Source organism: Capra hircus, chromosome 15 (genome assembly GCF_001704415.2).
Source record: "Capra hircus breed San Clemente chromosome 15, ASM170441v1, whole genome shotgun sequence".
Classification (NCBI taxonomy): Eukaryota; Metazoa; Chordata; class Mammalia; order Artiodactyla; family Bovidae; genus Capra; species Capra hircus.
Window position 1 is genome coordinate 30593708 of NC_030822.1, and position 27897 is coordinate 30621604.

The following is a 27897-nucleotide window of genomic DNA, read 5'->3' on the forward strand; positions in this document are numbered from 1 at the left end:
CCTGTCCATCACCAACTCTCGGAGTTCACTCAGGCTCCCGTCCATCGAGTCAGTGATGCCATCCAGCCATCTCATCCTCTGTCATCCCCTTCTCCTCCTGCCCCCAATCCCCCCCGGAATCAGAGTCTTTTCCAATGAGTCAACTTTTTGCATGAGGTGGCCAAAGTACTGGAGCTTCAGCTTCAGCATCATTCCTTCCAAAGAAATCCCAGGGCTAATCTCCTTCAGAATGGACTGGTTGGATCTCCTTGCAGTCCAAAGGACTCTCAAGAGTCTTCTCCAACACCACAGTTCAAAAGCATCAGTTCTTCGGCACTCATCTTTCTTCACAGTCCAACTCTCACATCCATACATGACCACTGGAAAAACCATAGCCTTGACTAGATGGACCTTTGTTGGCAAAGTAATGTCTCTGCTTTTGAATATGCTATCTAGGTTGGTCATAACTTTTCTTCCAAGGAGTAAGTGTCTTTTAATTTCTTAGCATTCAGTAAAAGCTTAGCCAAAATTTCATTGAAAAGAAATTTGTATTTTAGCAATGTCTTTTTCAGTATCACTCTCTCTATGTTATCAGTGTTAGATAAATAGAACAATTAATAGACAGTATGGTCATATAAGTATGGGCTTCCCTTGTGGCTCAGCTGGCAAAGAATCTGCCTGCAATGAGGGAGACCTGAGTTTGATTCCTGGGTTGGGAATATCCTCTGGAAAAGGGAAAGACTACCCACTACACTATTCTGGCCTGGAAAATTCCATGGACTGTATAGTCCATGGGGTCGCAAAAAATCTGACACGATTGAGTGACTTTCTCTCTCTCTCTCTCTCTCTCTCTCTCTCTCTCTCTGGTCATAAAAAGATAGCAAGAATCTCAAGAGGTCTCAACACAAACTCTGGATCTAGCTCTTACTGGCTAAAAGGCTTTAGAGAGACATATATCTTTTTTGAGCCTAGATTTCCACACCTATAAATTGAGAATAGTCTCTATTAGTATTGTTTTGAGATCTAAAAGTATGTAAAATACACATTTAAGCACAGAGCGTAAATATTCAATAAATGACACCCTTTTAAGAATTAAAATAGCTGTATAGTTTTCTAATTATAAAAAAGCATTAAAAAAATTTTCACCTAAACCCTCACTATTCAGAGATAACCACGGGTAACATTTTGGCCAATATCCTTCTGAACATTTCTCTGCAGATATATACTTACCTAGATAATGGACATACAACTTTTTATAAGTAGATTTTTATAAAAGTAGATTATTAATAGACTTGAATTTAAGCTATTTTCTTCTCATTCAGTAGTGCATCATGGATATTTAATATCTGCATTATTTATACTCCCTAGCCATCTTAGAAATTTGACATCCTGCACCTTCCATGGTTTGTCTTTATGGTTTTCATCTCCAGTACGTCCTAATCCTAAAATTATGTCATTAATTAAAAATTCCAAGTAAATTAATAGGTTTTTAGAATATTTTAATAATCTTTACAGAGGGCCTTCTGCTCTTGAGACTATCCTCTCAGATAATGCTAAGAAGAAATTTGGAGCAGAGAACAGTAGCAATAGAATAGCGTAATTTCTGGGTCTCTTCTGCAGAGAAACACGCTGTTCCTCTGATTACAGCCAGTGCGTGAGCCTGTTTGTTCTCTTAATTGCAGCACTGGTAAGGATCTGGGGATTTCATCTCATCTAGAGATGTCTTGATTTTCAGTTGAGAAAGCTGCGGCCCAGAGAGGAAGTTAAGTGTATGAGCCAGAGTGACATACCCAGGCCTCTTGGAGGAGTGAATGCACTTCATATTCAATGGCTGCTTTTTAAAGAAAAATAAATTTCATAAAATAAAATGTATAAAGATTCCTTAAGTTGGGGTTCCAAAAAAAAAAAATTTCCTTCCTTAGCCATCCATTTTGAATGGATTTTGTAGTGAGAATTTAAACATGAAAAAAGAGATCTTTCATTTTACAAGAGCAGAGGGATCTCAGTCCTAAAATGAGCTTTGAGAATCTGGATTAAAATGCACGGCACTAATTTACTATTAGTCCTCTTTCTCCTCTGTTCATCCTGTTCTCCACACAAAATACTTTCCTTTATCCATTAGAAACTGATTCCAGTTCAGTATGTTACTCTCATCACTCCTGAAGGCACCATACTAATAATCTGGTGGCCTGCCCCTCACTTTAGGTTATATTTGTTAACCAGCCTTTACTGAGGGCATTCTGTGTACTATTAGGCATGGTGCTACATGCCAGGAATGCATCCTTTAGGGCCTCATATTGCCTGAAGACAAACAGGAAGAAACATATGTGCAGCAGTCGCAGTATAATGTTATGTTAGCCTGACAGCAGCCACATAGTAGATGTTTTACGAATGAACAAATTAATATAATGGAGATATGTCTAAACTGAAGGAATCCCTGAGTCTTGTCTGGGAATATCAGGGAAGATTTCACAGAGAATGTGGACTTGAACTGAGATTTGAAAAATAACTGGAAATTTGTCTGTGGACCAAAACAGATAGGGGTAGTTATCCCAACCAGAAAGAAGAGTACTCAAAAGCATAGGCTTGTATTTGGATTGACATTTATTTTCCAGGAAAAGATCTGTCTGCTTCTGAAATGTTTTATTAAAGCTTGCATGATTTCTGAAATCTCATGTTTCCAAAAATTTCAAGAATCATGTGAGTTGACCTGAGTTATCAAATAACCCAAACTGACAGACTAATAAACTACCTAACCTACATTTAAAAGTCGATAGGAAATTCCTTTTATAGCATTTCTCTTCATTTTGTAATTTGAACTATTTTTGTCTATTATGCAGAGAATCGTTATGTTATAATATATGCCTCTTTAAAAATAATCAAGTTGAATAAGTAAACTTTTCCAGAGCTAATCTACTGTGTTGTTTGGTATTTAATTTTTAGTCTCATATTCTGCTTTAGGAAAATAACAATGTTTTTTTAATTATTTCTGAATAGCCTATGTATGTTACTGTTCTTTTATATATTTTAACATATTTTTAAGAAATATAGGAAAAGTATTAAAAGTATGAACTAAAGATTAAATTCAGTTCAGTTCAGTCGCTCAGCCGTGTCCGACTCTTTGCGACCCCATGAATCGCAGCACGCCAGGCCTCCCTGTCCATCACCATCTCCTGGAGTTCACTCAGACTCATGTCCATCGAGTCCGTGATGCCATCCCGCCATCTAATCCTCTGTCGTCCCCTTCTCCTACTGCCCCCAATCCCTCCCAGCATCAGAGTCTTTTCCAATGAGTCAACTCTTCGCATGAGGTGGCCAAAGTACTGGAGTTTCCGCTTCAGCATCAGTCCTTCCAAAGAAATCCCAGGGTTGATCTCCTTCAGAATGGACTGGTCGGATCTCCTTGCAGTCCAAGGGACTCTCAAGAGTCTTCTCCAACACCACAGTTCAAAAGCATCAATTCTTCAGTGCTCAGCTTTCTTCACAGTCCAACTCTCACATCCATACATGACCACATGAAAAACCATAGCCTTGACTAGACGGACCTTAGTCTGCAAAGTATTGTCCCTGCTTTTGAATATGCTATCTAGGTTGGTCATAACTTTTCTTCCAAGGAGTAAGCGTCTTTTAATTTCATGGCTGCAGTCACCATCTGCGGTGATTTTAGAGCCCGAAAAAATAAAATCTGACACTGTTTCCACTGTTTCCCCATCTATTTCCCATGAAGTGATGGGACTGGATGCCATGATCTTCATTTTCTGAATGTTGAGCTTTAAGCCAACTTTTTCACTCTCCTCTTTCACTTTCATCAAGAGGCTTTTTAGCTCCTCTTCACTTTCTGCCATAAGGGTAGTGTCATCTGCATATCTGAGGTTATTGATATTTCTCCTGGCAATCTTCATTCCAGCTTGTGTTTCTTCCAGTCCAGCATTTCTCATGATGTACTCTGCATATAAGTTAAATAAGCAGGGTGACAATATACAGCCTGTCTGACGTACACCTTTTCCTATTTGGAAACACTCTGTTGTTCCATGTCCAGTTCTAACTGTTGCTTCCTGAGCTGCATACAGATTTCTCAAGAGGCAGGTCAGGTGGTCTGGTATTCCCATCTCTTTCAGAATTTTCCACAGTTTATTGTGATCCACACAGTCAAAGGCTTTGGCATAGTCAATAAGGCAGAAATAGATGTTTTTCTGGAACTCTCTTGCTTTTTCCATGATCCAGCGGATGTTGGCAGTTTGATCTCTGGTTCCTCTGCCTTTTCTAAAACCAGCTTGAACATCAGGAAGTTCCCGGTTCACGTATTGCTGAAGCCTGGCTTTGAAAATTTTGAGCATTACTTTACTAGCATGTGAGATGAGTGCAACTGTGCGGTAGTTTGAGCATTCTTTGGCGTTGCTTTTCTTTGGGATTGGAATGAAAACTGACCTTTTCCAGTCCTGTAGCCACTGCTGAGTTTTCCAAATTTGCTGGCATATTGAGTGCAGCACTTTCACAGCATCATCTTTCAGGATTTGAAGTAGCTCAACTGGAATTCCATCACCTCCACTAGCTTTGTTCATAGTGATGCTTTCCAAGGCCCACTTGACTTCACATTCCAGGATGTCTGGCTCTAGATGAGTGATCACATCATCAAGATTAAATTAGCCGCCATTTTAAAAAGAAGCAGTTACTAACAGATCCTTTCCTGGAATCAACCACTACTGATACTACCATCTTAAAAAGGTAGTGATCTTTCAGTTCAGTTCAGTTCAGTTCAGTCGCTCAGTCATGTCCGTCTCTTTGCGACCCCATGAATCGCAGCACGCCAGGCCTCCCTGTCCATCCTTTCTCATCTACTCTGTGCTCTACAAGTTTATTCTTTTTGGATCTCAGTCTTTCATTATATCTTCAACCTTGTTTTTGACTCATTATTTGGGCTATCAAGAACCTGGGAATTATTTGGATTTTTTTATTAGCAATAATGCTAATTTTTTTGTTTCAAGTAGTTTTCTTTTGGGTCTTTAGCAATTACTGTCTATTGGATACTTACACATATGCTATAAGAAAATGTTTAAAATATGACCTCATTTTGTCCTAAATGTCCCTTTGAGATAGATAGCATTTTCACCAATTTCAGCTGTAACTAAAACACAGATTAACTAACAACCCAAAAGATCATAAAGCTAGTAAATGGCATAGAGAAGATTAAAACTGGATCTGTCTGGCTCAAAAATCTGTACCTGAGCTCTTCAGAGTATACCTTTCTACCATACATCCTATAGATTACATTTCCATTCTGCATTCAGGGTTTAACATTTTAAACCTTAGCTTCTGAGTACAGAGATGAATTTAAATGCCTAGATCCTTTTGCAAACCAAATATAATTCCCTAATAGCCCAAAGAATGAATCAGTATAAAGTATAAATGTAAAGTTGGTTAGATTTGGATATGTTTCAATTCATTTATCATTGCATAATCTAGCTTTAGCTGAAATGTCTGCATAGAGAAAAGGTTTTTCAACCTTGCCTACAATCCCCCCCCCAAAATATTAAGTTTTTAATCCAATTTTAATAAATTTGTTTTTTTTTTTAAGAATTCTTCATTGTTTAGAAGAAGTTAACAGTTTAATGATTAAGAGCTCTTATCCTGGAATCAGAAGTTGATCTCTGAGCCTCAGTTTCCTTTTCTATAGAATGACCATGTGACCCATCTCATAACATTGTTATAGAAGTTACATGAAGCACTTGCCACAGTACCTTGCATAATAGGGGTTAACTATTAACTCTTGTTTAGTTAGATTTTGCAGTTTGTTCTTTGTGATCATTTGCTCTAGCATCCCTATCTTTGAGGTGACAAGTAAAGCCCAGAAGAAGGACAAAAGCTAGCTTAAGGTTTGGTGGTAAGTTGGTGATCGACCTGTAACTAAACCCCAGTATTTTTGAGGATGGTTAGGTTGTGTTGCTATTATTGTATCATTTTTTTTTTCTTTTCACTTCTATCCAGTGATTCTTTTTTTAATCCCACTGAAATTATTAAATTGTTTCCGTTTTGTCTATGCAACTATTTTAGTGTCATAGTAAATTGGCATGAATACTTTTTCTTTTTTGCTTAGCTTAGTCTTCTTCACACCCAAAATGGATCACGCTACAGTATTAGAGATGAAGCTTTAATGTTCAGCAATGGAAGACAAAAATCTGCGGTCATTTATGGTTTTTATACCATCCTCTTTGTCTTCTGCTAATCTCCTATGACATATGAGACATTGCTTTCCACAGTAGTGGAGCATGCCTCCTATTTTGAGTGCTGATTAAATGAAGGCCCTCTGGTCTACCTACAAAATGGTAGTGATTTCAACAAGAATAACAGTACTTTTCCCTCTGTTCTCTCTTGTGTTGTAGAGCCGACAACTAGAATCAGAAACAGGGACCACAGAAGAGCACAGTTTAAACAAAGAGGCTCGGAAATGGGCCACACGTGTGGCACGGGAGCACAAAACTATTGTTCACCAACAACGGGTAAGTGCAATAGAGAATCGTAGGTTATATCTAACTTTGAGTAGGTTATATCTAACTTAAGTCAAACATCAAACCAGTTTAAGGAGTTGAATTTTATTGTGTGAAAAATATCCGATAGATGTTTTTCCTATAACTCAACACTCAGCAATGTTTTCCACTATCTATTAAATACCTGTACAGTATTTCCCTATAGCATCTTAATTTTATGCATGTTTATACCTCTTAATCCTCTACCCCTATTTTGCCCCTGCTTCATTCTCTCTTTCCACTGGTAACCACTAGTTTGTTCTCTGTATCTGTGAATCTGTTTCTTTTTTGTTATTTTCACTAGTTTGTTTTTTATTTTAGATTCCACATATAAGTGCTAACATATAGTATTTGTCTTTCTCTGACTTAAAAAAATTTTTTAATTAAATTTATTTGTAATTTCAGTGAAATCTCAGTGAAACTTTAAAAGTATTTTCAAAGGAACTTCAAAATCTGATCCTAAAACGTGTCTGATATCTGCCAGCCTAGCAGGAGAAGTAGATTCGATTCCTGACTTGGGACAATCCTCTGGAGGAGGGCATGGCAATCTACTCCAGTATTCTTGCCTAGGAAATCCCATGGACGGAGGAGCCTAGCAGTCTATAGCCATGGGGTTGCAAAAGAATCTGACACAACTTAATGACCAAACAGCAAAACAGCAATAGCCAATAAGAATAATAATGAGATGTTTGTAGTTTAGCACATACTGAAAGATGCAGTAATGATTATAGTAATTAAAACTGTAGCATCATACAGGAGTTAACAAATGTATCAAAGAAAAATGATCTGTATATGGACCTTTAGATATTGATTTGAAAAAACACTATAAAAAGTCATTTTTATACAAGCAGGGAATTTTAATGATGAACAGCATATTAACGTGATCAAGGGATTATTGTGACCAAGGGATTATTGTGACCAAGGGATTATTGTGAAGTCTGATAATGGTATTACGGTTGTATTTTTTTTAACTTTTTAGAAACTTTTACTAAAGCATGTAGGAGTGAAATGACAAGATGTCTAGAATTTGCTTTAAAATGCTTTTCTATTAGCACAGAAAAATAAAGAATAGGTAAAACAAATGTGGAGAAGTTTCATTAACTAGTGAATCTTGGAGATTGATATTTAAGAATTCATCATACTATTTTTGTATTTTAGTGTATTTAAAATACACTAGTCTATTGAGTGTATTTAAATATTTCATAATAAAAACTTGTTAACGGCATATCAAATCTTTGAGTAAAGGATTTACTCAGGAAATGGCATTATAGCAATTATCTGTGTATTTGGAAAAATATATAAAGCTAGATCTCTCCCTTCTGCCATATACAAGGTAAATTTCAAAAGAATTAAAGACCTGAGTGCTAGACACAAGACTACTGAAAATGAACAAAAAAAAGAATAAGAATATTTTTGTCATATTACAAATGGTTTTTTAAGTAAGACACAAAACCCAGAAAATACACAGGAAGATGATTGATGAATGTGACTACATAAAAGCTAAAACTTTCTGTAAAACAACAGGTCTTCTGAAAGTTAAGAGAAAGGCAGTAGAATGGGAGGAAATATTAATGACATAAATAACAGAAAAAGGACTCATATCTAGAAGGAAATATATTTAAATAATAATAAAAAGACAGAAAATTAGAAAAATGAATAGAGGATATGAAATGATACTCTATTACAGAGAAACAAAAATTGAAACGAGATAATCTTTTTAAAATTTCTAAGATTGATGGTATCCAGTGTTGGTGAAATGTAGAGAAATGTGCTCTTACACACTACTAGGAAAATAAATACAGCCTGTCGTGAGCAATTTGGCAATGTCTGTAAAAATGTACAATTTCTACTTTTATGTTTTTGCCTTAGATAAATATTCTCATATGTTCAAAGAGTCATTGACTAGGCTGTTGTTGTTTTTGTTTAGTTGCAAAGTCTTGTCTGACTCTTTCGTGACTTCATGCGCAGTAGCCTGCCAGTATCCATTGTCTGTGAGATTTTTTCAGGCAAGAATACTAGAGTAGGTTGCCATTTCTTTCTCCAAGGAATCTTCCTGACCCAGGGATTAAACCTGCATCCCCTGTGTTATAGGCAGATTCTTTACCACTGAGCCACCTGGGAAGCCCAGGTAGTTAGTACAGTACTATTTATAATATTGAGAAATTTGAAAACTCAAATGGCAGTAAAGTAAGAGTAAATAAAGTATGACACAGTTGAATTATTGAAACAGTGGATTAGAGAATGATGTCAGTCTATTTGTACAAACACACAAAGGTTTCTTAGACACATTTGATAGATCTCATTATTTTTTAAAACTGGGCAAAGTATATGGGAAATACATAATAAATGGTTTGATAAAATGCAAGTAAATTGACGGGACAGTGGTTATTTTGAAGTAGGGAACACTTGGTAGGGTATGAAGCTACAATAGACTTTTTGCCATTTTATATTAGTTGTTTGGAAACAGTGCTTTATATTCATGCAATTTTTAAGTTAAAGGTGTGCATATAAAAAAATGCAATTCAAATAAGATTTATAGATTGTGCCAATGTCAGTTTCCTGGATTTTATCTTATACAGTAGTTAGACAGGTTTTTACCTTTGGGGAACCTGGGTGAAGAGACTCTCTGTCCTACTTTTGCAGCTTCTTGTAAGTCTGTAATTACTTCAGAGCTTTTTAAAAAATTTTTTCAAATAAATAAATGGAAACAAAGGATAAAAAGGTAATCATGGAAACTTGTCACTAAAGTCTTTAACATTATCTAGACGTTCTAGTCATTTAATGGAGAGAAAAATAGAAAACAATTATCATTTTCCTATTTTCTTTAATAGGTTCTAGATGATCTGGAATGCCATGGAGTTTCAGTATCAGAACAAAACCGAACAGAGTTGGAACAGAAAATAGATGAAGCTAAAGAAAATATTCGTAAAGCAGAGGTGAGGTGGGAGCTAGTTGTGGCGTTTAGCCCAGCTCCAGCAGTGTAACAGCCGCGATGTGGACCTTTAGAATCCACTCTCTATACACTGACCAATTTGAAGGATGATTCACCATCTGTGTCCAGAATATTATCTTTAAGTGTCTGTTTCATACAAGATAGTACACATAGCAAAAAGACACTAAGCCCACTATGATGGGTTTACAATCATGAAATATTAAATAGCAAAAGAATTAGGCCACGATAAAGATTAATAGTACAGAAACTGATCCATGTACATTCAGTGCCAAGAGTTGATTAAGCAGACAAGGCAAAAAAAAAAAAATGTTAAAGCACTGAATTTTAATCTTTTGGGAAGTCAGGGAATCCTTTGAGGATTATATGACAGTATAAAACCCTCTCTACCACAGAAAAATACACATTTTATGTGTAGTGTGCAGAAGTTCATGTACCATACACTAATATCCTGTGACCTAGAGAGGGAGAAGTTGAGATGGAAAGAAAAGTTATTTGCAGAGGAGAAAGATATAGGATATAGTTGGCAGTTGGATTTGATTAGGATAGAAGATTTTTGTAAGAAGATGTGGTACAAAGTAAGGAAAGTCATCATGGTTAAGACCAGTTCATGGAGGACCCCTGCTCATTTGTATTTAGTTACATATCCAATGCATCATAGTAAAGGGGTATGGAAGTAGATATTTAAAAAAAAGACTAAGAGTGTCCAGCACTCAGTGAGAATACGTTCTTATTAGAAAGGCTGAAAGAATGCCCAAGATAGTTAAGACTCTAAAGCATAAGTGCCAAGGAGTGGTCTACACTTAAGGAAACCAAAGGGCACAGGGGTTGCTGTGGGAGAAGTAATTAGGGCAGGTAATACAAAGAGGTAAAACTTAAGATGGGCATTGACAGATGAAAAACAGATGGCACAGTTTTGTGCCCTGCAACCTCAAGAGACAGAGCTAGAACTGAAAGAAGAAGGTAGGAAGAAGGCAGATTTGAGCTTGCTACTGGGAAATACTTTCTAACAGTCAGATATGCCCAGTGGCAGAATAAGTTGCCCAGGATCTAGTGCAGCACTGTAAGTGCATATGATTCTGTGCAAGTACTTCTTGCATTGGATTGAGCATTAATCTAAACTAGTGATTTTCAAACACTCTCTCAGATCTCTAGTTTGAGGAAGTATTTCAGTGATTGAGTTGGGGCAAGGAGTAGGGGTTGGTGGTGAGCAGAAAGGCAGCATCAGCAAGGACAGGGAATATGAGTGTGTTTGTGACACCACCCATGGAAGTGATCTGAACTGGACAAGGCTTGCTTTCTACCTGGCCTGGAGAAGCCCCAGCAACACCAGCTCGCCTTTATTCCTAGCACGTGACCCACAGCCTCCATAGTAAAGAGAGCAGAGTGAACAATAAATAGCCCTTTTCCTCACTGAATTCAAGGTCATGGCTAAACAGCTGCCCTAGGGTGCTGGCCAAGTACATTGGCAGGCTCTTGCCTAGTCTGAGACACATGTGCTTGTGTAGAAGAGCTTTTCTTGTTTGATGTTTCTCCAAACTCTGGGTGAAGTCAATTTCAGAGTCTTGACAGGACAAGTCTCAGAAGCTTTCTAAAGGGTGTGTTCTCTCTTATATTTTCCATTTCCAGACTTTATCCATAGTGTCACCATCTGGTACCCTACCTCCACCATGCCCTCCAGTAATAGCAGTAGTAGGTATCAGTCACACAAAGTCTGCATTTAGGTTGAATGACCTGTTATTTCCATGAATGTGCTAAACTGCCCGGTGTTTGTAAAGCTTAAAATATGAAGTGAGATTCACACAACAGAATGTTCATCTCTCCTAATACTAGTATGTAAGTCTGCATTCTCAAAGATAATTTTTTTACCGGAAATATGGAATATGCTAAAAACCACAAGCCAGAATCACTACCTGTTTTTCATATCTGTGAAATCCAGTTAATCCTACCACTTTTATAAAATGATCTCTCACTTGATTTCCACTTATCAGTTACAAAAAATAACCCAACTAAAATTAGATGGCAAATATGAGGGTAGTATTAGGGGATTATTTGCAGTATTGTCATGATGAGATTTTTTTATGGGCTAGACCGCGAGAGCCTTCAGAGGAATTGACAGTGATAGTTTCAATAGATTTCCTTTTTCTTTCTTCTGCCTATGTATCATTTGCATTGGATTTTCTCTTTCCATTCAACAGTTAACTTACTTTACTATAAATACTGAAACAGAAGGGATAAGAAACTAGTTAAAAATCCATTATATCCTTTATGTTTGGTGTTTAACTCCTACAACATGAATCCTACCCTCCCTTGTTGGTTAATCTGCTTTATCCTATCTTTTTCTATATTATGTTTCCATTTAGTGTTGTTAATTAGAATAGAAACCTTTAAGGTACTCAGTAATAGATTAAATTTTTTTTTCCAGTCATAAGAAATTAAAAATGTAAATGGCCTGTGCTTTTCTAAAGAATAGCAATAGATTACTATTTCCAAAGAACAGTATAATAGAGGTTGTATAGTGATTAAATAATTACTGGCTGGTTAATTTTGGGTTGGACTCTTTGTTTAGTTTAACAAACAGTTAATGAGTGTCTGCTGTGTGCCATATTCTGATGAATATACTACACGTAAACTGATGAACAAAATTACTGTTACATTGTTATGATCTCTGTGACTACTAGCTGTGCTACTCTTTGTAGCCCCTAGTTTGAGAATTGAAATGAGGCAATAGCTGCTCAAATTAAAATTTTAAAGAGTTTTCTTAATCTGGTATTTAGGTATTTGAATTTTTTGAAATGTCTTTTGTCATGGAGAAGGAAATGGCAACCCACTCCAGTACTCTTACCTAGAAAATCCCATGGACAGAGGAGCCTGGTGTCCATGGGGTTGCAAAGAGTCGGACACAACTGAGCAACTTCACTTCACTTCACTTTGTCATACAGATACACACTTCTTGATCTGACATGCTAGTGCTCAGTCACCTCAGTCGTGTCTGACTCTTTGCAACCCTGTGGACCATAGCCCACCAGGCTCCTCTGTCCTTGCAATTTTTCTGGCAAGAATACTGGAGTGGGTTGCCACGCCCTCCTCCAAGGAATCTTCCAGACCCAGAAATCAAACCTGTGTCTCTTGTGTGTTCTGCATTGCAGGCAAATTCTTTACTGTTGAGCCGCCCATATCATACCCATTTTTAAGATAGCTTTTCAAGAAGCTAGGAGTTTTAAATGCCCTTTCTGGAAACTGTACATGACTTGTGTTTCAGGACACAATTCTCTTGTACTTGAGTAATTCAAAATTACAGTGTCACTTTTGTACTCAAAGACTGGGAAATGGTAAGATCTTTGCCATAATGCTATAAGAGAAGTATAAAAACTTCGGTTGCATAAAATGTGAGGCCTCGTTGTTTAGTCACTAAGTTGTGTCTGACTCTTTTGTGACCCCATGGGCTGTAGCCTACCAGGCTTCTCTGTCCATGGGATTTCCCAGGCAAGAATATTGGGATGGGTTGCCGTTTCCTTCTCCTGGGAATCTTCCCGACCCAGGGATCAAACCTGTGTCTCCTGCATTGCAGGCGGATTCTTTACCACTGAGCTACGTGGGAAGCCCCTGAGTCCTCGTTGCTACGAGGTTAATGAAATGCTAAGGGTGACCCTGCTATAAAAACAAAATTTCCAATCATATATATCCAAATTTATATTACCTTTAGACTTGTTTATTGTGAGGTGACACTGTACTCTTACAATGTAGTATGTTGGTAGACCTCTTAACTAATCACTTTCTTCAGTTTTTAATGTGAATATTTTTCAAATGTACAAAAAAGATGAAGAGTATTTATTTTTCAACATGCTAAATCAACTATTAATGTTTTACAGTATAAAATTTATGAGTGTATTTCTGTGCTATAAGTTGCAAGTTTAAAGGCCTGATCATAGTCTTATTTTAGGCAAGACTACTTTATAGATGATACTGTTTTTCATCATAGTATGTTTTTATCAAGTTTTCTCACAATTGATGCTAAGAATAGTCACTTTCAATTTAGGTGGTACTAGCAAATCTTTCCACTGTTAAAGTTCTTTTTTCTTTTTCCATTGCAATTGACAAGTACTAGTCACCTCCAGTGAGTCTTTTTCTCCCTTTCTTAAGTATCATTACAATGTCATGGAATTTAAAAAATCAATTTTATTAAGGTATAATATACATAAAATGTAACCATTTCAAGTAAACATTCTGATGTGCTTTGACAAATGCATACCCCTATATATCCACCTCCACAACCAAGATAGAAAATATTCCTGTCATCCCAAAAATTCTTTTGTGACCAGGCAACAAATGATCTGCTGTCAAATAGGTTAGTTCAATTCCAACAACATGAATAATATATCACTTGATATTGTCTAACACATCACATATAAAGATCACCTCACACTTTCACCACCCTTATTTTTTATCATACTCTCAGTTTGATGAGTTGTTATGTATTCAAGTTCATGAATCTTTTCTTCTGTAGTTATAGCTTGCTATTAAGGCTATCCTGTGAATTTTTATTTCAGATATTACATTTTTAGGTCTATAAGTTCGGTTTGGTTCCTTATATCTGCCAGTTCACTCTTGTTTATTTTCATGATGTCCTTTAAGTATATTTATAAAAGTGACTTTAAAGTTCTCATCTACTCATTCCATGATTTCTGACTCTCTCCTGACTGATTTTTGCTTTGGTTGTGGCTTGTATTTTCCTCTTATTCAAATACTTAGTACTTTTTTTTTTCACTGAATACGAGGAATAGTGACTGTTTGGCTATTGAGTGTCTGGATTCTCTTTTCCTCTGTTAAAGCCTGTTGAGTTTTGTTTGGGCAGCAAGCTCAATTTGACCTGCAGATCAGTTAGATCTGTTCAAGACTTATTTTTAAGCTCTGTTTAGATTGGTTTAGAGTAGCCTTTCCAGTAGGCCTAGTTCAGCCTTATTACTAATGGATCTCCTTTCTGCCATTTCTTCTTATTCCTTGAGAATCCAACAAGGTCTCTGGTCTCTCAGCTCTGGCTGGATAGAACTGCAACATCTTTCAGTCCTATACAATCTCTGGGAATTTTTCAGTTCACAGCTCCATGGTAGACATTCTTTCCATAGTACTTACTCTTTGTGTCTCCTCATGGAGTCCCACTTTATGTACTTTCAATTTATTATGGATTTTTATTCATTTAATGTATTTTTAATATTATAGTTGTCCTGCTTTAAGCCCCATATTATCTAAATTTGGCCAGTGAGAGTCCATTTAAGCTGACTTCTGTGTCCTTTTCACATTACTCTTGTTAGTCTTTTGACATTAATTTGTTTTCTAGCACAGCAAGCTATCTTACTGCTGTTCAGTCACTCAGTCCTGTCCAGCTCATTGTGACCCCATGGACTACAGCATGCCAGGCTTCCCTGTCCTTCATCATCTTCTGGAGCTTGCTCAAACTCATGTCCATTGAGTTGGTGATGCCATCCAGTCTCACCCTCTGTCATCACCTTCTCCTTCTGCCTTCAGTCTTTCCCAGCATCAGGGTCTTTTCTAATGAGTCAACGCTTTGTGTCAGGTGGCCAAAGTATTGGCACTTCAGCTTCAGCATCAGTCCTTGCAATGAATATTCAAGATTGATTTCCTTTAGGATTGACTGTATTGATCTCCTTGCAGTCTGTGGGACTCTCAAGAGTCTTCTCGAACACCACAGTTCAAAAGCATCGATTCTTTGGCACTTAGCTTTCTTTATGGTCCAACCTCACATCATACATGACTACTGGAAAAGCCGTAGCTTTACTAGATGGAACCTTTGTCGGCAAAGTAATATCTCTGCTTTTCAATATGCTGTCTAGGTTGGTCATAGCTTTTCTTCCAAGGAGCAAGCGTCTTTTAATTTCATGGCTGCAGTCACCATCTGCAGTGATTTTGGAGCCCCCAAAAATAAAGTCTGTCACTGTTTCCATTGTTTCCCCATCTATTTGCCATGAAGTGATGGGACCGCATGCCATGATCATTTTTTGAATGTTGACTTTTACACCAGCTTTTTCACTCTCTTCTTTCACTTTCATCAAGAGGCTCTTTAGTTCCTTTTCACTTTCTTCCATAAGGGTGGTGTCATCTGCATATCTAAGGTTATTGATATTTCTCCCAGCAGTTTTGATTCCAGCTTGTGCTTCATCCAGCCTGGCATTTTGCATGATGTTAGACAACAACTCTGCATAGAAATTAAATAAACAGGGTGACAATATATAGCCTTGATGTACTCCTTTCCCAGTTTGGAACCAGTCTGTTGTTCCTTGTCTGGTTCTAACTGTTGCGTTTTGACCTGCATACAGGTTTCTCAAGAGGCAGGTAAGGTGGTCTGGTATTCCCGTCTCTTGAAGAATTTTCCAGTTTGTTGTGATCCACATAGTCAAAGGCTTTAGTGTGGTCAGTGAAGCAGAAGTGGATGTTTTTCTGGAATTCTCTTGCTTTTTCTGTGATTCAACAGATGTTGGTAATAGATCTCTGGTTCCTCTGTCTTTTCTAAATAACAGCTTGAACATCTGGATGTTCTTGGTTCAGGTACTGTTGAAGCATAGCTTGGAGAATTTTGAGAATTAATTACTTTGCTAGCATGTGAAATGAGTGAAAGCTATCTTAGGTTCGCTTTGTATTTTCTCTGCCCATATTTAGAATTAACCTTTTCTCCAAGAAGCCCTGATTTCTTTTAGTATATAGAATAATATTTAGATACCAAAGTCTAGGCTGTGAAGGTGCTTATTGCACCTGGTTTGTGGTATAGAAATAAATGGGAGTCATTTATTTCTTGGCCCTTTCTTGGCCCATGGTTTAGAGCTAGGAATTTTTTTAGAATCATGAGTTCATACTGATATTTTCAGTTAAAATTTAAAATTGGAAAGATTTTTATTAAACTTCTTTGGTTTTTATGTGTGTATCTTTTATTTTACAATGAGATTTTTACTTCCTATATTATCATGATATTTTATTTGCTTTATTCTACATATGTATTAAATAGTTTCAAAATTAAAATGCAAATATTATTAATAATACTACAAAGTGACATTTAAGATCTCTTGGAATTCTGCTTGAATGTAGGCTATATCTCTTCAAGGGTTTCTGATTCTGATAATAAGGGACTAGCTTATATCCTCTTTTAGATAACAATTGCTAATCTAATCTAGGGTAAAAATATTTAAGATACCTATTTGATAGAACTGGAAAATGCCCCAAAGCATATAAGAACTTGAGAGGAATAGACTCTTCAAAGAATGAGACTATACCTAGTGATATTTACATTTTACAGCTCTTCCTGAAGGGCTGTACAACTAAGATTCAAGCAGAGAGCCTCAGCCTCACTGGCTGGAGCTGGGATGTCAGGGAGTTCTCAAGTTTGCATATAAATAGCCATCCAAATCCTTGGCCAAACCTAAATAGACATGTGGAACAGAAACTGCAAGGAACTTGGCAAGAAACAACAGCTAGAAGGCCCCCCCAAAATAAATGAGCATAAATTTCAGCTGTTGTTCATCAGAGGGAAGCAATGCTAATCATTAGAAAATGGAAGTGATTATATTAATATCAGACAAAATAGGTGGCATAAGAAATGTTAAGAGAGATGATGATTCATAATGATTAAAAAGAAGTACAGTTCATCAAAACAATCCTGAATGTGTTTATAGCTAGTAACAGAGTTACAGAATAGTTCATGTAAAAACTGAAAACAAAATGAAGAAATAAAAAGCCTCTTGATGAAAGTGAAAGAGGAGAGTGAAAAAGTTGGCTTAAAGTTCAACATTCACGAAACAAAGATCATGGCATCTGGTCCCATCCCTTCATGGGAAATAGATGGGGAAACAGTGTCAGACTTTATTTTGGGGGGCTCCAAAATCACTGCAGATGGTGATTGCAGCCATGAAATTAAAAGACGCTTACTCCTTGGAAGAAAAGTTATGATCAACCTAAATAGCATATTTAAAAGCAGAGACATTACTTTGCCGACTAAGGTCCGGCTAGTCAAGGCTATGGTTTTTCCAGTAGTCATGTATGGATGTGAGAGTTGGACTGTGAAGAAGGCTGAGCGCCGAAGAATTGATGCTTTTGAACTGTGGTGTTGGAGAAGACTCTTTAGAGTCCTTTGGACTGCAGGGAGATCCAACCTTTGGATCAGAATGATCCAAATCATTCTGAAGGAGATCAGCCCTGGAATTTCTTTGAAAGGAATGATGCTAAAGCTGAAGCTCCAGTACTTTGGCCACCTCATGCGAAGAGTTGACTCATTGGAAAAGACTTTGATGCTGGGAGGGGTTGGGAGCAGGAAGAGAAGGGGACGACAGAGGATGAGATGGCTGGATGGCATCAATGACTCGATGGATGTGAGTCTGAGTGAACTCCGGGAGATGGTGATGGACAGGGAGGCCTGGTGTTTTGCGATTCATGGGGTCGCAAAGAGTCGGACACGACTGAGCAATTGAACTGAACTGAACTGATAATCGTAGTTTGAGACTTCAGCTTTCTGTTCTGTAGTTGATGGAACAAGGAGCTAGAAAATTAGTAAATATATATATAGAAGACTTGAATAACACATGAGCCAACTTTACCTAATAGACATTTATAGAACCCTCCACTCCACAGGAGTAGAATATACTGCTATGTTCTTTTAAAGTAGACATGGAGAAATTCCCTGGTAGTCTAGGCGTTAAGACTTTGTGCCTTCACTGCTGAGGGCCTGGGTTCAATCCCTGGTCAGGGAACTAAGCTCCCACAACCCATGAGGCCTGGCCAAAAAAATAATAATAATAATAATATAAATAAAGTAGATATAGAATATTTAGTAAGACCATAGACTATACCACAAACCCGTGTCACTGAGTCTGAAAGGATGTCATGTGGAGTTTGTTCTCTGGCCCATCAGAATAAAATTAGAAAGCAGTAACAGAAAGATATCCCAGATATTTGGGAATTAAATTATTAAGTACAGTAATTTGTTGCTGCCTTTGGAAAAAAAAATCCAGTTTAATGGCAAAAACAACAATGATTTATTTTCTTTCATCATCTGGGTTTTATCTGTGTAGTTCTCCCCATGATTTGCCCATGATTACTCAAAGAGCTGTACACAGCTAGAGGATTAGGTCTTTTTCCCATATGGCCCTCCATCCTCAAATAGGCTAAACAGGTCTTCCTCACATAGTGGAGGCATATACCAAGAAATCAAGGCCTAGTAACGCTCTTATCAAGCCTCTGCTTTTATCAGATTTGTATATGTTATGTTCCATTGGCCAAAAAAATAATCATGTGGACAAGGCCAGAATCAATGTGGGAGGGGATGCATGGAGACTCCTGTGTTTCATTGGGAGTAAAACCACAATTGATATGACCTTGGTTAAGTCATTTTTCTCACCTATTCAGTAGAGTTTATGATATACATTCTCAGGCTTGTTGTGTGAATTAAATGAAATAGTATAATTATATAGTACCTAGTATATATGATAAAAGTTGTTTGAGGGTGAGGGGGGATTTAAGATACCAGAAGTAATTGAGTGGTAAATGGTATTATCTACCATTATTCATTTCCTACTGTATGCACTGACCTAAATAGTAGGGTTACAAATAGACACAGTTCTTATTCTTAGAGAAATGATATTTTGAATATAAGTTAATTAAGCCCAAATTAGGTTTACAGATTTTGTAAACTTTGTCAAAAAGTTTCATAAGCTCAACCATGGTGTGACACTTGGATACGAATATGTTCAGTTTTACATTAAAGTTGATTAATTGACAGTGTTAATACTCCCAGGTTTTATATCTTAAAAGATCTGACTTTTTAAAACATCATTTTAAAAAGCTCTATCTTTTTACAAGTTTTAAAAATGATTTGGTCATGCAGTATCTGGAATGCCATCAAGTTTCAGAGAGCTATGCTCTACAGAATTTTAATCAATTGGCAGATCATCAAAATGTACTTGAAAACACTGGAAAGTTCTGCTTTTAAATAGTTGTTGAAATATAAACAGTTGGAACTCTGAAGGAAGGCTAACATAGTTTATTCTGGAACTGCAATCTAAGTTTGCAAATATCATGTTCTTTAATTGTTTGGCAAAGTACTGACAAAAATAAATCTTATGAAAACTAGATTACTTAGATTTGAGAAAATAGAATATACTGATCTTTCTCACTCGTGTGTGTGTGTATGTGTGTCTTTTTCTCTCTCTCTTTCTTTGTATTTTCTTTGCTTCTCTGCTTTAGCAGTTAAATGACTTACACTTATAATTTCCAAAAAGAGGTTTGTTAGTTTACTCATTTTTTAAAAAAATTTCATTGCCTATATTAGTTTAAAATACCTACTAGAATGGTTCTGAGACTACTGGATATCCACATGCAAAAGAATGAAGCTGGACCCTGACCTCACACCATATACAAAAATAAACTCAACTCAGAATGATCAAATACCCAAATGAGACAGTTAAAGCTATAAAAACCTTATAAGAAACATGGGGATTAACCTTTGTGACCCTGGATTTATTTGATATGACACCAAAAACCCAAGCTACAAAAGAAAATAAATAAATTGGACTTAATCAAATTTTTTACTTTTACAACCCACAGAATGGGGAAAAATATTTGCAAATCATTGCACATGGTGACTGCAGCCATGAAATTAAAAGATGCTTGCTTCTTGAAAGAAAAACTATGACAAACCTAGACAGCATATTCAAAAGCAGGAAAAAAAAAAAAAAAGCTGAGACATTGCTTTGCTGACAAAGTTCCATCTAGTCAAAGCTATGGTTTTTCCAGTAGTCATGTATGGACGTGAGAGCTGGACCATAAAGAAAGCTGAGTGCCGAAGAGTTACAGTTTTTGAACTGTGGTGTTGGAGAAGACTCTGGAGAGTCCCTTGGACTGCAAGGAGATCAAACCAGTCCATCCTAAAGGAAATCAGTCCTGAGTATTAATTGGAAGGACTGATGCTGAAGCTGAAACTCCAATACTTTGGCAGCCTGATGTGAAGAGCTGACTCACTGGAAAAGACCCTGATGCTGGGAAAGATTGAAGGCAGGAGGAGAAGGAGACGACAGAGGATGAGATGGTGTGATGGCATTACCGACTCAATGGACATGAGTTTGAGCAAGCTCCAGGAGTTAGTGATGGGCAGGGAGGCCTGGCGTGCTGCAGTCCGTGGGGTCGCAGAGAGTTGGACACGCTGAGTGACTGAACTGACCTGATTTGCACATCAGATATCTAATAAGGGACTTTTTATCTAAAATACATCAAAAGGCTTACCATAAAAAGACAAAGACACAACAAAAATAGTAAAAAGACAACCCAACTTTAAAATGGACAAAAGTTCTGAATAGACATTTCTCCAAAGAAGATATACAGATGATTAATAAGCACGTGAAAAGACGCTTGACATCGTTAGTCGTCAGGGAACAAATCAAAACCAGAGTGAAATGCCACTTCACGCTCACTAGGATGGCTAGAATCAAAACTGGCCAACATTAGCAAGTGTTGCCAGGATGTGAAGAAATGGTAATCCTCACACCCTGCTGGTGTGATTGTTAAATGAGGTAGCTGCTTTGAAAAACTATTTCCCCAAATGGTCAAACATACTGCGACTTTATGACTAAGTCAGTCCAGTCCTAGGTATACATCTACAAGAAATGAAAACATAGGTCTACGGGAAAACTTGTACACTGATGTATAAGTTGTATACAAATGTTTATAGCAACATTTTCATATTAGCTGAAAAGTTGAAACAACCCATCAACTGGCAAGTAGATAAACAAAATGTGTTTATATCCATGCAGCATCCATAAAAAGGAATGAAATACTAATACATGTTACAACGTGGATGGACTTTAGAAACATTATTCTAAGTAAGAGAAGCCAGACAGGAAATATTGTATGGTTCTATTTATATTAAATGTTCAGAATAGGCAAATCTAAAACCTGGGTTGGGAAGATCCCCTGGAGATGGGAAAGGCTACCCACACCAGTATTCTGGCCTGAAGAATTCCGTGAACTGTACAATCTATGAGGTCACAAAGAGTCCGACTCCACTGAATGACTTTCACTTTCTTTCATAGAGAAAGACAGTAGATTAGTGGTTTCAGAGGCTGCAGAGAATAAGGGATAGGGGAGCAATAGCTAAAGGGCGGGAGTGCGGGGAGGTTTGGAGGTGATTAAAATGTTCCAAAATTGTGGTGACAGTGCTATAGTTAAAATGGATAACCAACAAGGACCTACTGTATAGCACAGGGAACTCTGCTCAATATTATGTAACAACCTAAATGGGATAGTAATTTGAAAAAGAATAGATACATGTATATACATATACATATACATGTATATGTATAGCTGAATCACTTTGCTGTATGCCTGAAACTGTCACAACACTGTTAAATAACTATGCTCAAATAAAAAGTTAAAAAATAGAAGAAAGTTGTGATAATTGCATGTGTCTATGAATATGCTGTAAGTCAAGTGTATTATATAATTTAAATGAGTAAATTATATGTGTACTTTATCTCAATAAAGTTGTTACCAAGAAAAAATTATGAGAAGAAACAGATTTTTTCAAGTCTATTTACCAAGTAGTGTGCCACAAGCCACAATCTTTAATTACTATATATTAAGGTCTATGTGATATCCAAAACCACTGAATTGTGTACTTTAAAGTGACTAATATGGTTAATCTTATATGAATTTTTATCTCTCTTTTTTTTTTTCCTTTGGCTGCCCCATGTGGCATATAGAATCTTAGTTTCTCAACCAGGGATCAAACTTGTGCCCCCTGTAGTGGAAGAGGGGGATCTTAACCACTGGAGTGCCAGGGAAGTCTCACTGCAAAACTTAGGAATACAAAATAAATTCAGCAATGAGAGCTCAGTGAAAGAAGTCAGAGCTCAGATCCTTTTTGATACCAACTCCCTTAGCAGAGAGTCCAGAGAGTGATCAAAATTGTATACTGTGAGGGCTCAGTGAGCACACTTGTTTTTCCGAGAGTTGCATAGAAGGCCAGCCAGTGAAGGTCCTCAAAATTATCTCAATGGAGCCTTCAAGTGTTGAGGAAGACACCACCACTCTTAATACGAAGAACAGTGAGGCTGAATTTACTACTTGCTAAACCGAAAAGGAATGATATTTATAAAATATAATCTCTCTGACAAAGTAGAACTGATGCAAAGGGTTTTGAGAAGTGTGGGTTTCAGGGACTGGCAGATTTTCAAAACGGGGAATGTACAGACTTGTTCACTTTTAACTGGTGTGTAGAGATAGGACTTCCCTGGAAGTCGGTAGGGAAGGAGGTCTGTTCTTCCCTAGACAGTGAAGAATCCGCCTGCAATGCAGGAGACCTGGGTTTGATCCCTGGGTTGGGAAGATCTCCTGGAGGAGGGCATGGCAGCCCACTCCACTATTCTTGCCTGGAAAATCCGCAGAAACAGAGGAGCCTGGCGGACTACAGTCTGTGGGGTCTCAAAGAGTCAGACACAACTGAGTGGCTAAGCACTAGCACACAGAGGTTGGTGGACTGTTGGAAGCCGGAGTGGACGCTTGACTGCTGATGCTTACTGGAGTGAGGCTGTGGTTGACTGGCTGCCTTGCAGAAGCAAGGGACTGTCATTGATTGGCTGACTTAGAGGCATGGCTACTGGGCAAAGCAGTTACTGTTTGATTGGGACAGGTTTGAAGTAATTCTATGATTACTTGCTTATGGCTTGGAACAAGAGCTAAAGAACAGGCAATGTTTCCTTTTCTTGATGGAGCATAGAAACTTCTTTTATTCTCAACATCTCCTATTTCTGATAGCTGCATTAGAATCTAAAATCTTTACTCGGTAGGCAGTCAGGAATCATGGGTGTTTTTAAGCAGTGAAGTGAAGTGACTGATGAGATCGTTCGTAGACTTGTAAAAGGTGGATTATAGAGGAGAAGAGAAAGTCCAGGAAATGGGTTAGAAGGCTGTTAAAAATGCTAAACTTAAGAATGTTCTGAGGCATAGCCTTATTAACAGGAGAGGAAAGCAGACTTTATGTTGCATTAACATCTTCCTTTTCCTTCCCTGTTACCACTCTCTCTCTCTCCCTCTCATCAAGTGAAAAATTAACATCTATGCCAAGAAAGAATTACTAGTGAATATCAAGATTGTCCTAATTACTAAATCAGGAATAACTTAAAAGCAATTAATTTGAGGAAAGAATGCTTTGCTTTCTGACCATTTTCTTGGTTCTCTTAGATAATTAAGTTGAAAGCTGAAGCCCGACTGGACCTACTAAAGCAGATTGGTGTTTCTGTCGACACATGGCTAAAGAGTGCAATGAACCAAGTGATGGAAGAACTGGAAAATGAGCGATGGGCCCGCCTTCCTGCAGTGACTAATAATGGAGCCTTACACTCGGTACAGTTTCTCTTGAATATGATGGGCTAACTTCACTAAAGGATGCTCTTCTATGACTGTGTAACCAAACTTGATAATAGCCAAAATTTTAAAGAAAAAGTAATGGATTTTCTAATGGTTTGTGGTTTTTTCCTTTAGTCTATCACTAATTGAGTTAAACTTAGTGTAGGAAAGAGAGAAGAAAAGAATAGTACTTTTTAAAATGTGCATTATATAGTGATAAAATATTATCACTGGTAGGTTTATCATTATCCCATTCATAAAAGTAGGTATATTTCTTATCCAGAGGTAGCAGGTTAAAAATTTTAGTCTAGTGTTTCCAGAGTTTTCAGAGGTCTTCTTCAGTGTAAATGAAAATAAACATCCGGAGCATTGTGAATAGTGTTGAAGAAGGGGAAGGAACACAGCCTATGACTTAGTCTGTTCAGTTCACAAGGACCGCCACACTCTGCTCACAGTCTCTTTCATCAGGGAGACAGTGCTACAGGTACAGGTTTATGAATAAGGCCAGAACTCACGCTGAAGTTTTCTTACTGCAGGTTCAGAGTGTTCTCCCCTCTGATGCATCCAGTTCAACCATGGTTTTTCATCCTGGAAATCTGAGTATCCGAAAAGTTCAGTGATTTGCCTGATACTACATAGGTGGATATATAATGCCTTGCTGGTCGAACTATTTTTTCCTGCTACCTCCCTACCCATTATTCTCTCTCATCTAGTTTATTTCCATATGGCATTTATTACAATCTGTATTTGTCTTCTTGTTTTATTTATCATCTATCTTCTTCCCTGAAATATAATTTCCATGCCTACCTGGTTCACTGTTCTGCACAGCAAAGTGTCTGGCACCTATCAGTACCCATAAATGTCTGTTGAAGGACAAAGTGAATGAATCAACAGATAAATGGAATAGTGTGTGTGCTCAGTTTCTCAGTCATGTCTGACTCTGCAACCCCCTAGACTGTAGCCCGCCAGGCTTCTCTGTCTATGGAACTTTCCAAGCAAGAATACTAGAGTGGGTTGCCATTTCTTACTCCAGGGGATCTTCCCAACTCAGGGATCAAACCTATGTCTCTTTGTCTCCGGCAGTGGCAGGTGAATTCCTTACCTCTGCACCACCTGGGAAGCCCAGATGGCATAGTAGCAAACTAAAACTCTAACCTCCTGACTTTCCACTATATCCATAGTGCCTCTTCAATATTTGTGCCCTTTCAGATAAAAGGAATCGAGCTAGAGAAAGTGGCCATAGTTTAAGAACATTCCTGGAAGTTTTGTCAGTTTTTTCACATGGCATTCTGACTTTCTAATGAGAATACGCTTGTACATTTAAAAAAGATTGTGAGTGCATGTGCAATTTAAGGAAAAGCAATCTACTGAAGGTTTATTTTTATTTCACTATTAATGGTAATCCAGCTGGGGAAAATAAGTACATATCACTTACTTGACTTTGGGGTTAGAAGAACTTACCTTGTTTCAAATACAACAGAGTTGCTCTGTCTCATGGAATGTCTCTTCCCATTGCATCTTTTAAAAGCCACAGCTTCCATCTAATTCACATTATTCTGTTTAACAAAACTTACAGTGATAACAAATTCCAGATACATTCTTGCTTTTGGCTTCTTCAACAGTACTTACTATTGGCAACTTATCAACCCCATGGTTTTCTGCAGACTAGCATCTTTTCTAACTCTATCAACTGGGCAGGCCCTTATCCTTATGTGCCCACTTCCTGGGCAAATTGGAGATGAACAAGACTTGGTATTTCTCCTCAACAAGCTTACAAACTGGTAGAGCAGACAGACTTCTATGGATCTTAATGATACATGGAAGTATATGACTGAACTATTGTGTAGCAAACTTGAAATTGATAACTCCTAACTCCTCAGCACATATTGGAAAAAGTCTGGATTTCAGAAATTCTAAGATACCCTCCAGCTCCAAAATCTCATGGTTTTGTAAAATTGTATCAGAAAAACTTAACATACCTCATTTTATTGCAATTCACTTTATTGCGCTCACCAACAATTGCATTTTTTAACAAATTAAAGGTTTCCTTTTTCATTTTGGAGAAGGAAATGGCAACCCACCCCAGTACTCTTGCCTTGAAAATCCCATGGACGAAGGACCTTGGTGCAGGCTACTGTCCATGGGGTCGCAAAGAGTCGGGCACGACTGAGAGACTTCACTTTCTTTCTTTCTTTTTTCATTTTACGTTTGTTATGGTGATCTGTGATCAGCCATCTGTGATGTTACCACTGTAACATTTTGGGGCACCACGAATCCCATCTGTTAATTGATAAATGTTTATGTGTTCTGACTACTTCCCTGACTAGCCATTCCTCTGTCTCCCTCCGTCTCTTCTGGCCTCCCTATTCCCAGAGATGCAACCATATTGAAATTAGGCTGATTAATAATCAATAGAGTGGTCAGGTGAAAGGGAGAGTTGCACATCTCTCAGTCTGAATCAAAAGCTAGAAATGATTAAGCTTAATGAGAAAGGAACATCAAAAGCCAACAGAGGCCAAAAGCTAGACCTCTTGAGCCAAACGTTTGGCCATGTTATGAACGCAAATGAAAAGTTCTTAAGGGAAATGAAAAGTACTACTCCAGTGAATATGTGAATGATAAGAAAGAAAAAAAGCTTTATTGCTGGTAGCAAGGAAGTCTTAGTGGTCTGGATAGATGATCAAACCAGCCACAACATTCCATTAAGCCAAAGCTTAATCCAGAGCAAGGCCCTAACTGTTTTCAATTCTATGAAGGCTGAAAGAAGTAAGGAAGCTGTAAAAAGAAAAGTTGGAAGCTAGCAGAGGTTGGTTCATGAAGTTTAAGGAAAGAAACTGTCTTTGTAACATAAAAGTGCAAGGTAAAGCAGCAAAATGCTGATGTGGAAGCTATAGCAGGTTATCCAGAAGATCTAGTTAAGATCATTAATGAAGGTGGTCACACTGAAAAACAGATATTCAATGTAGACAAAATAGCTTCACCATGGGAAAAGATGTCACCTAGGACTTACATAGATAGAGAGAAGGCAATGCCTGGCTTCAAAGCTTCGAAGCACAGGCTGACTATTTTGTTAGGGGCTAAGGAAGCTGGTGACTTTAAATTGAAGCCGGTGCTCATTTACCATTCTGAAAATTCTAGGGACTTCAAGAATTATGCTAAATCTACTCTGCTATTCTCTGTAAATGGAACAAAACCTGGATGACAGTGTATCACTTTACAACCTGACTTTATGAATATTTTACACCCACTGTTTAAGATCTACTACACAGTCTTCCCTGGTGGCTCAGTGGTAAAGAATCTGCCCTGCCAGTGCAGGAGACAGGGGTTTGATCCTTAGTTCAGGAAGATGCCACATGCCACAGAGCAACTAAGCCTGTGAGCCACAACTGCTGAGTCCACGTGCTGCAGCTACTGAAACCTGCGCCCCGGGAGCCTGTGCTCTGCAACAGGAGAAGCCACCGCAATGCAAAGCCCTCCCACGGCAGCTAGAGAGCAGCCCCTGCTTGCCGCAACTAGAGGAAAGCCCATGCAGCAACAAAGACCCAGCACAGCCAAGAAACATAAATACATTTTCTTAAAAATTTAAAAGATCTCAGAAAAAAAGATTCCTTTGCAAATATTACTGTTCATTGGCGATGCACCTGGTCACCCAAGAGCTCTGATGGAGATGTACAATTAGATTCATGTTTTCATACCTGCTAATACAATATTCCATGGATCAAGGAGTAATTTTGATATTCAGGTCTAATGACTTAAGATACACATTTCGTAAGTCTGTAGTTGCCTTTGATAGTGATTCTTCTGATGGCTCTAGGCAGAGTAAGTTGAAAACCTTTTGGAAAGGATTCACCATTCTAGATGCCACTTAGAACACTCATGATTCATGGGAAGAGGTCAAAATATCAATTTGAACAGGACTTTGGAAGTTGATTGCAACCCTCATGGATGACTTTGAGGGATTCAAGAATTCAGTGGAGGAAGTAATACAAGAGTAGTAGTAACACCAAGAGATCTAGAACTAGAAGTGGAGCCTCAAGATGGGAC

General features: G+C 37.7%; 1 protein-coding gene across 2 annotated transcripts in view; it reads left to right on the forward strand.

Annotated features, from left to right (window-relative positions):
- FCHSD2 (FCH and double SH3 domains 2) overlaps positions 1 to 27897 on the forward strand; it is a 242298-nt gene that overhangs the window by 191202 nt on the left and 23199 nt on the right. For both annotated transcript variants that reach the window (XM_018059383.1, XM_018059382.1), the window contains exons 11-13: positions 6360 to 6476; positions 9335 to 9439; positions 23689 to 23850. In XM_018059383.1, coding sequence (XP_017914872.1) covers positions 6360 to 6476; positions 9335 to 9439; positions 23689 to 23850 — 384 coding nt within the window. The remainder of the gene's footprint in view (positions 1 to 6359; positions 6477 to 9334; positions 9440 to 23688; positions 23851 to 27897) is intronic.